The following is a 10,554-nucleotide window of genomic DNA, read 5'->3' as shown; positions in this document are numbered from 1 at the left end:
CCAATACCCGTTGTGCATTATGAACAAGAATGTCACCTGCTGTACAAGTGAATATAGCCAATCTGACACTGGAAGGTCAACTCCATTGCCCCAGAAAGAAACGAGGCCACCTGCAGGAAAAGAGTAGTCATAGCAGCCTGAAATAATTCAGCACAAATTCAAAGAAGATGACCTGGAAACGTCCAGCATCCAGTACCACCACCTTGGGGTTTATATTGTTGCTGGAATCATAGTCTTGCAGAGGTAGGTGAGCTGTTGTGAGCGAGACTCCATACACGCTTGCCAGAGTGTTACTGATGCAATAACTACATTGAGCAAAGGAAAAAAAAAAAGTTCTGATAAGAATTCTGTACTGTATTTCTTATATACAAAGGCAACATAGCCCCAAGCCTCTTTTACAGTGAAAGACATACAGAAGGAATAGCTGCTATCACCAATATAGTACTTTGAGATTGGGGGGGGAGGGAGGGAAGGTGAGATAGGAGGACTACACCCTAATAACATCCTTTCATCCAGAAAAAGGCCAACCTTCTTTAAAAATTATCCATGTAGCTACAAGAATCACTTGCCCCCATCACCCAGGGTGAAACATGACAATTGTTTAATGGCACACAGCATTATTAAATCAGTTTGAACAGGAAGACTGCTACTATATCCAACTGTTAGGGAGATAATGCAATTATTTAAATGGATATTTGCCTAAATTACCCCTACTTTTACTTCCAAAAAGCAGAGTGCACAGGGTCATACATGAATTTCTAGGATAGAAATTGGTAGAAAGTCTTCACTATATTTCATCTCAACACAGGAACTCTAAGCTGCTATTAATAAAGCACAGTGAACTCTAATGCAGATGGCACAATCCTCAATATAATTCTAATACATTAGAGCAATCAGAGTCACCAGACACCCACCAAAGCACAGGTACTCATGGGCAGAGATTGGGGGTTTGAGGTAGCACTGCCCCCCCCAAACTGGATATATTGCAGAGGTAATGCATTGGGGGGGGGGACGCCCAGATTTCTCCCTTCTATTTGGCCCTGCTTCCTCCCTGCGGAGAAATGTTCGGGGAGGGGGAGGGCTGGGAAGGGCGCAAGTGGTGACACCAGGCCCTGTGTGTGTCCAGGTCAGTTGTGAGCTGTGTAAGGGAAGGGCAGGAGAGCAGCTCCCGATTGGCGGGTAGTAATTGATCTATCGGGGATTGATTTATCGTGTCTTGTCTAAACGCGATAAATCAATCCCTGAATTGACGCCCTGTACTCCACCTCGGCAGGAGGAGTAAGCGGAGTCGACGGGGGAGCCGCGGCGGTTGACTTGCCGCCGTGAGGATGGTCAGGTAAGTTGAACTAAGATACTTTGACTTCAGCTACATGAATAGCATAGCTGAAGTTGCATATCTCAGATCGATCCCTCCCCACCCCCCAGTGTAGACCAGCCCTAAGAATTGTCTGCAACATAGACACATCTCCTTCATGGTACTCACGCAGTTTTCTTGCAGGATGCTAAAGCGCAGAACAGGATGTCATTCTCTTCATGCCACTTGCACCTAAGTGCAGATTGAAATTCTTCTGAGTTCATAATGAAAACAAAACTACACTCTTAATTGAGATGGATATAATTAATCTAGTTGGATTAGAAACTCCTTGGCTGATGCTAACCTCCCGTTCTCCTAGTCACTTTCAATGTAATTACACCCAGATCTAGAAAACTCCTGGCACAGTCTTGGTGCCCAAAAGGAACATAGCTTGGGCCCCTAAGTTTACATTTAGTTAAGAGGTTGTAATTTTATAAAACCTAATAGAAATTCTCTTTTTCTTAAAAAAAAGAAAAGAAAAGAAAAGTGAATTTAAGGAAAACCATCCACTTGAAGTCTCTTTAATTTCAAAGACTTAAAAGTAGTTTTTGGTACTATTCCTGCCCCAGATTCTCCCTGGGAATTTGTGATTTTGTAGTCACAAGGTTCCCCTTTTTTTAATTATTATTAATTATTATTATTATTAAAAGGACAGTTTCTTTTCCCTGTTGGTGTGTGAATGACCCACACAAACAGGGCGAAATGACTATACAAAGGAAATGGTGACACTGACTATACAGAGTGCTGTCAAAAACTCAAAACTAGACAGATATTTTTCTCCTATAATCTTAGAGTTACAAAAAATTTACAGTCTTAGTTGTTACTTATAACAATAGCAGGTAAAATATCAGAAGTAAATGGACAGTGTCACTTTAAACTTCTCCTGTAGCATTTGCAGCCCAGATGTTGCAGCACTGTGCTAGTGCATGAGAACCTGAAAGTGAAACCAAGAAGTCTATCTTTGCTGTCCATGATACACATTCAAAAAGTGAACGTAAGGCGAGAAATATATTCAGACTGAATCTTATTCAAATATAAGGTGTTTTGCTCTCAGACATATCCATGAAAACCCAGTTAAGTCAATGGATTTTCATGGATGAAACAAAAGAACTTGCTCTGATTTCTAATCTAAGCACCTCTATTAAAAAAAAAAAATCTATTTTGGCAGACAGAAATGGATATATAGTCCAGCAGGATAATTCTGACAATTTACCTGTATTTTAATTTATGGGGTACAAATAAGAACATCTGACTACTATAATTCAGTGGATTATTAATGAAGCAAACATTCTTCCAAACCTTTTCTTAATGCAATTTTAATGGGTTTATGAAATTCAAAGCAGCAAAGACGTTCATATTTTGAGATACCTCCCGAACACAAGCACATGGAAGTATTATCTCACCCCATCCTTTTCCACTCTCAAGTCAAACCCACAAGCCTCTGCTTCACAGCCTTCAAACCTATGCTTATGCTTGAAAAAACAGAGACATACTGTCCAAGAGCGCATTTCCTCCAGCCACATCTCAGCCATGATCCAAGGAGGACCAGCCTTAATGATGAGACTAGAGTCTTCAGCTAACCTAACACTGAAGTAAGAAAGGTGTATGTGTGCAGCCTGTTTAAAGCACCTGGCTAACAGATAGTTACCACTATAACATCTTCCTGTTCAGGAAATAGGGAAGAGCCAATGACAGCATACCTAGTGTTACTGGAGTAATCCCACATGAAGACATCCAGCAGGTTGCGCACCCAGGTCTTGGAAGGCTCCTTTTGAAGTTTCCGCTGGTACAGTTCCACCACCAGGTTTTCCACACTGAGAAGCTCCAGCTGGTTCTCAATGCCTGTTATTCAGAGAAGACCGAGTCAAGAAGAGGAGAAGGAAGGGCAGAAACTTTGACAAATATAGGTGGGACAGAGGAGATGCTGCTCCTTACAATCTTAAAAAATTAACTTCTCACCTGATTCCTTAGCCATCCATTTCAGACACCAGTTGACTCTGTACCAGTCATCAGACTACAGAGAAAAAGGTTTCACTGTCACATGCTCCAGAACACAACTACAGCTATGGAGTGGAGTTTAGTTTTCTCCGCCTCCCCTCCCCCGCCACTCCTAAACCATCTTCTCCAGCTACTTTAATTCTTGCACAAAGCCATTTTCACTCTTCCTGAAAGTTCTCCATGTGTCCTAAAGAGGGCTCTGGCTCAGGGTGCAGGCTCTCGGGTGGGGCTGGGGATGAGAGGTTTGGGGTGCAGGAGGGGGCTCTGGTCTGGGGCCAAGGGGTTTGGAGTCCAGGAGGAGGCTCAGGGCTGGGACGGGGGGTTGGGGTGTGGGAGGAGGTTCGGGGTGCAGGCTCCAGGAGGGAGTTTGGGTGCAGGAGGGGGCTTAGGGCTGTGGATGGGGTGTGGGAGGGGGTGCGGACTCTTGGAGGCAATTAGGGTGCGGGAGGGGGTTCCGATCTGGGGCAAGGGGTTCAGGGTGTGAGCTCCAGCTGGGCAGCGCTGACCTCGGGTGGCTCCTGGTCGGTGGCACAGCGGGTCTAAGGCAGGCTCCCTGCCTGCCGTGGCTTCACGCTGCTCCCGGAAGTGGCTGGCATGTTGTCCAGCCCCTAGGTGGAGGCATGGCCAGGAGGCTTTGCGCTGTGCATGAGGCCCGCCCCAGTAAGCACCGCCCCCGCAGCTCCCATTGGCCGCAGTTCCCAGCCAAGGGGAGCTGTGGAACCATCACTGCGGGGGCAGCATGCGGAGCTTCCCTGATCACCCCTGCGCCTAGGGGCCGCAAGCACATGCCAGCCGCTTCTGGGAGCTGCGTGGAGCCAACCAGACTTTTAATGGCCTAGCAACCCTAGCTTCCCCCCACGGGTGGAGAGGGTGGGGGTGGGGGCTGAGGCTCGGGGCTTGCTGCAGGCCGGATGAAATTAAGCAGCTGGCTGAAGGTTCCCCACCCTTGCTATAAAGGCTTCTTTGGGCAACTACAATAGGACTGTGTATTTTGAAGAGCTGCTCTAACTTGGAGGGGGCTGGATTGTACCTTGCAGTACACAGGTGGCCACCTGCCGCGGTTTGGCCGAACAAACGAGTAAAGTTCACGTAACACAACAGGGTGACCAGCATTCGAGAGCTCAAAACCAGATATGGGGATCTTGTGAGTGGCATCGCCTAATGGAGGTTAATGAGGAAAGAGAAAAATGGGATATGAGCAGTCCTTTTTTTTTTTTTTTTTTTTTTTTAAAGAAACACGCACTCCTTTCTCTACTCCTAGGCCCACCTACCATCCACAAGTAAAATCTGCAAGATTCATGCACACACCAGAACCTCATCTTTAACATGTACCTACTTATTTTCCCCAAAGATCTGGGATGATCTCAGGTGAGAGCCCTACATTGCTTTAAAGAGAGTTACCCAAACATTTTGATAAAGGGAAGCAGCAGCTGTGTTAGTTAGCAGTGTGTGTAGGGACAGGAAGTCCACTAACTGGAATCTATAAACACTGCTCAAATGGCGATACAGGGAAAAGGTAAAAACAAAGCAGTGCAAGTCAAAATAGCAGAGAGGGCCAACCAACAGGGTTGTAGGAATACTTTAACTTGCTTAATGTCAATGCTGCATGGAGAAGTATTAGATTTGTATTTCTAGAGATTCCTCTTTAATAATGATACTTTATATTAGCATCTTCCAGTTTGGGAAAAAACAAGATTCCAGTGTATTTTTTTTACCCATTTATTTATTTTTTACAAGCTATGCGCACACACACGGGGGAGATGCTTTACCCACCACTGAAAGGCAGCCACCTCAGAGATGGAAACGACAGCTACGAAACATCACACACTGAAGTTACACAGACGTTTAGGACAGAAATACTGAAGCTAATTGGAATTCCATGTGGGAGGGCAGATCATAGCCAACAGGACATGATTACCCACAATGGACGTTTGGGCAAGACACCATCATTAGTGAAAAGTGTCAGAGGTTCTTTAATGACTAGTTATTCAGAAAGAAGAGCTCTTGGTCTACAGAAGACACAGCATTATGAAATCCCTCAGGAAGTTTGCTCTAGTGCCCATCTCTCTCTTGGATGCGAGATGCTCAGTTCTTAGAGACGCATCACTTCTCACAAGCAAGGAAAATGTTTGAAGGACTGGTGTACATAAGCCAGTGAAACTGCCAAACCCTGCATCCCATCCCTTTCCTTCTCTGATACTCACTTGCTGCTTGACAATGAAACCGAAAGCCACGTGGCACCTCTCCTGCAAGAGGGCAGAGAGAATACACATTTTATCAAGCAAGAAACAGATACATGAACACTAAATAATGAACAATATCTCGTCGTGCTAGAAGAACGGCCATACTGGGTCAGACTAAAGGTCCATCTAGCCCAATATCCTGTCTCCCAACAGTGGCCAATGCCCACAGGGAATGGACAGAACAGGAAATCATCAAGAGATCCATCCCCTGCCACCCATTCCCAGCTTCAGGCAGAGGCTAGGGACACCATCCCTGCCCACTCTGGCTAATAGCCATTGATGGACCTATCCTCCATGAATGTATCTAGTTCTTTTTTGAAACCTGTTATAGTCTTGGCCTTCACAACATCCTCTGGCAAAGAGTTCCACAGGTTCACTGTGTGTTGTGTGAAAAAAATACTTCCTTTTGTTTTAAACCTGCTGCCTATTAATTTCATTTGGTGACCCCTAGTTTTTATGTCATGAGAAAGAGTAAATAACACTTCCTTATTTACTTTCTCCACACCAGTATGATTTTATAGACCTCTATTATATCTCCCCTTAGTTATCTCTTTTCCAAGCTGAAAGGTCCCAGTCTTATTAATCTCTTCTCATATGGAAGCCGTTCCATACTCCTAATCATTTTTGTTGCCCTTTTCTGAACCTTTTCCAATTCCAATATACCTTTTTTGAGATGGAGTGACCACATCTGCACACAGTATTCAAGATGTGGGTGTACCATGGATTTATATAGAGGCAATATGATATTTTCTGTCTTATTATCTATCCCTCTCAATGATTCCCAACTTTCTATTCGCGTTTTTGACTGCTGCTGCACATTGAGTAGATGTTTTCAGAGAACTATCCAAAATGACTCCAAGATCTCTTTCTTGAGTGGTAACAGCTAATTTAGACCCTATCACTGTGTATGTATAGTTAGGATTATGTTTTCCAATTATCAACACTGAATTTCATCTGCCATTTTTTTTGCCCAGTCACCCAGTTTTGTTGAGATCCTTTTACTCATAGACTCATAGACTTTAAGGTCAGAAGGGACCATTATGATCATCTGGTCTGACCCCCTGCATGCTGCAGGCCACAAAACCATCCCTACCCTTTCCTTGACTCTGCTGATGAAGTCCCCAAATCCTGTATCTTAGTGACTTCAATTGGCAGAGAACCCTCTGCTAGAGATCCCTGCCCCATGCTGCGGAGGAAGGCGAAAAACCTCCAGGGCCTCAGCCAATCTACCCTGGAGGAAAATTCCTTCCCGACCCCAAATATGGCGATCAGTAAGACCCCGAGCATGTAGGCAAGAGTCTCCAGCCTGACCCTTGTTCGCCATTATACTGTTTACCTACCATTGCTTGGTATTCCTCAGCTAATATGTTTTACCATTAAGCCATTCCCTCCATAAATGGCTTTTGTAGCTCTTTGCAGTCTTCCTGGGACTTAACTGTCTTGAGTAATTTTGTATCATCTGCAAATTTTGCCACCTCACTGTTTACCCCTCTTTCCAGATATTCATAAATTATGTTGAATAGGACTGGTCCAAGAACAGACCCCTTGGGGACCCCACTATTTACCTCTCTCCATCCTGAAAACTGACCATTTATTCCTACCCTTTGTTTCCTATCTTTTAACCAGTTACCAATCCATGAGAGGACCTTCCCTCTTATCCCCTAACAGTTTAGTTAACAGCTTTATCTACCATCGTGTATCCTTCCATAACTGCCATGAATGTTCACTTATTTAAAACTTATTTTCTTAGCTATATTCATTTGCACAAACTCTGCACAATACACACGTTTTACAACCTGTTGCATACCTCTGTTTCGACCACTATCTAGGCAAATGCATTTTACTATTAAATCCAACGCACACAAGCGTGCAGCATCCCACCTACACAGTAGTAGTTTTTTACGAAGCTGTCTAGCCATCAGCTGGAAGAAAGATTTTATTTCAACTACTTTCTCACAAGATTTCTTTTACCTTCCAAGTTCTCACTCAGTTGGATGCCAAAGGCCACCTTTCTGCAGACTTTAGTAGAAGGCAGCATTAACCACAGGCATTTATGCTGCTGCTATCTACCTAAAATTCTCAACAGGAGCGTGTCTTATGCTAGAAACTTGAACTGGGTTGGGAGAAGTGAGATTAGAAAGTCTTCGTCCTTCCACACAACTGAAATGATGAGTTTCCTCCCCTCCATCTGTCCCTTAAGGCTCACCGGGATCTACAAAGCGGTGGAAATCTGCTGTTATGCCATCCTGTAATGAGTATTTGACACAGCCAATCTCACAAGGGAGGAAGCGCTGCTCACAGGGAGAGGGCAGCTCTCCATGACTGTAAATGTTCAGGAAGCAGAAGATGTTCCCAAGCACATCTGGAAGGATAAATTTGCAGGGGTCACTAGAGGAGAGAGCAAGCAAGTTTTTTTCCATCCAGTGAACATTATTATTTATATTGCAGCAGTACTTATAGGCCCCGGTCAAAGATCAAGGCCCCACTATGTTAGGTCACACAACCGAGTAAAGACACAGGATAACAATTGGATGAAACAAATAAGGAGTGGCATGTGGGAGGACAAGGTAACCGTTAAAAGGACACTTGCATAAATCAGGAGATTCTGCAGTCACAGTTCACCTCCAGCTTAATTCAGATGGTACTGTTTTGTAAATATCACAGCACGGGTTAACAAAAATGCCAGGGGTCCATCAACTACCACCACTCATGCCTCCTTCCAATAAAGCTCTCCAAGATTTTGTCTCTAAGTAGGGATGGGAAATGTCACCGATACCAGGAACTCTAAACAGCACATTAAGCTTCAACCAAATCCAGTGGGAGGCAGACTGAACTAAGGAGATAGTGCTTTTACACTGGAGGGCTGAAAAGAATCAAAGAGCCCTTTAAGAGAGCTCACCTCTAAAATAACAGAGCAAGAACATGTGACAGGTTATGTCTGATACAAACAAGAAACAATGCTCAGACTTAGCATAGCAACAGGTCCAAACTACTAAAATACTGACTTCTGTCAGTGAACACTGTACAAATCGTCTGTGTTTCAGTGACAACTAAGGGTATTCCTTCACCCCAGCCTAGCCCATTCTCTCTTCAATAATATTTTATTTAGTGCTTGCACTGGTTGTATGTATCTTGGCTGGTGGCTTGACTGTTTATAGCATTTTGTAAGTGCTACTGTATATTATACTAGTGCTTCTCGGAGGCAGGGTGAAGTGCACTGTGGCAGTGCTCTGAGTGTCTCCTTTGCTGCTAGTCAATGCTGATCAAAGTATCAGTTTTACACGGAAATGCAGATGGGAACAGATTGGCTTTTCAGGGTTCTATTTAGTAAGACACTAGCCAGCCAATGTGCAAGTACAGCACTGACACAACAGCTTTCTCCCCTGCTAGGCTCTCTTGTTACCCAGTGTCTATACTGTTGTTCTGAGCTTGCACTCGGACATCTAAAAACTCCCCACCCTGTTATACTTGACATAAGCACTGGACTAGGTCTTGTATATCCCTAATGAAATGGAAGTTACAATAGAAATGCTTTCCTGCAGCAGTTCACTTCGGTTTATCTCCAATCATTTACAGACATTAAGGGCCTTATTCTGTCCTCAAATATGTACATGCAACTCCCATTAAGTTTAAAAGGAGGTACAGCCACACATCTGTGGGCAGAAACTGCCCCCAGAACATTATGAACTACATTTCTATTATGAAATCCTTTGTTACTGTAGGACAACTTACAACAGTAATTTTAACTAAGTTAGTTTTTGTCTGACATATTAAATATATTCAGATCTAAATTAAACATGAATTTCCCACTTTCCCCAGCTAAGGCCTATAAGCCAGATGTAGCAATTCTGCTCCTTATGGAAGTCATCCAACACTACAAGATCCTTAGGATTAAGCTTCTTTAGGTTTACTCTACCCTGATCATTCTTCCAAGAAAGACTGATGGCATCTGGAAAAGAAGCGTGTCTCTGTATCTGCATGGGCAGTGGTGCAGGAACCGGAGAAAGCTGACTGGGAGGCTGCAGAAGACAAAATAGAGTTAAATCTATAGTCTGCTCCTCCAAAGTCAGAGAAGGACCATAAGATAGCTCCTCCTTTGTCCTCTATAAATGGATGGCAGCACCGCTCCTTCTAAACCCACCTAACCACAGTTTGCAGTATGCAGGCAGAACCTGCCGATTACGAGCAGGCATGTTCTGACACAAAGGATATTAGCGGTGCCCACACCAATTTACCAACACATGGAAAGAACTAGAGCCAAGCCTCTGAATTAAAAAAACGAACATCCACAGAAGGACACTTCATCCATGTTTAGGTTTGTCACATATCTTCCAAGCCTACAGACTTTCGTCCCTTCCCCTAGGATGTCACTAACACAGTTTCCCCCCTAACTAAAAAGCCTATAAAGAGCAGGCTAAAGACAATTTCTTTCACATCTACTTTATTAGTCATTATTACACAATATTTCAGAAGTTAGAATTACAGGGTAAGTAATGTCTATTTATTGCTTCTCTGAAGGTATCATCATGCAGGATTCGCAATCTTGGGTCTTGCGTCTCCAGTACAAGTCACGAAAAAATTCTCATTCCTCTTAGGGTTTTTTACCTTCGGATACACCTCTAGACTGGCCTCAGAGCTCTGGCCCCCAGAGTATGCTCTAACTTCAGGAACATCAGAGGGCCCAGAACATTTAAACTAGCTCCCTTTAAAATGTGGAAGCAAGGGCTCCCCAAACTTCAATTATATGTAAGAGACCTACACACTTCTCCCTTACGCCCATAATCTTTTCTTAAAACAACAAAAAACAGTACAGAGGAAGTTAACCTTCTCAGAACATGTAATCAACAATGTAGAAGTGAGTGCTCACTGTGTGAACAAAGGACATGTTACATTATCATCTGAACCCCTCAAACTCTGAGGGGTACAGCATGACAACATTGCTGGAGAAGCAGAATTACA

At 43.8% G+C, this 10,554-nt stretch overlaps 1 protein-coding gene across 2 annotated transcripts; it reads right to left on the bottom strand.

The window, feature by feature from the left end:
- Positions 1-10: 10 nt before the first annotated feature.
- On the bottom strand, positions 11-9,698 carry LOC135980093 (protein maelstrom homolog). Of its 2 annotated transcripts, XM_065580165.1 has the most exons (8): positions 9,512-9,642; positions 7,802-7,957; positions 5,557-5,598; positions 4,383-4,510; positions 3,314-3,368; positions 3,055-3,196; positions 1,484-1,546; positions 16-305 (listed from the first exon to the last, which is right to left on the bottom strand). In XM_065580165.1, the coding sequence occupies exons 1-8, from the start codon at positions 9,573-9,575 to the stop codon at positions 128-130; spliced, it is 828 nt and encodes a 275-aa protein (XP_065436237.1). In that variant the 5' UTR covers positions 9,576-9,642; the 3' UTR covers positions 16-127. The 2 variants fall into 2 exon arrangements, with proteins under 2 accessions (XP_065436238.1, XP_065436237.1); XM_065580166.1 differs by lacking the exon at positions 7,802-7,957 and having other exon boundaries at positions 11-305; positions 9,512-9,698.
- Positions 9,699-10,554: the final 856 nt, after the last annotated feature.

The sequence above is a fragment of the Chrysemys picta genome, unplaced genomic scaffold, assembly GCF_011386835.1.
Source record: "Chrysemys picta bellii isolate R12L10 unplaced genomic scaffold, ASM1138683v2 scaf1819, whole genome shotgun sequence".
Lineage (NCBI taxonomy): Eukaryota > Metazoa > Chordata > Testudines > Emydidae > Chrysemys > Chrysemys picta.
The sequence above is the reverse complement of the archived record's forward strand: the minus strand, read 5'-3'. Positions and strand labels throughout refer to the sequence as shown.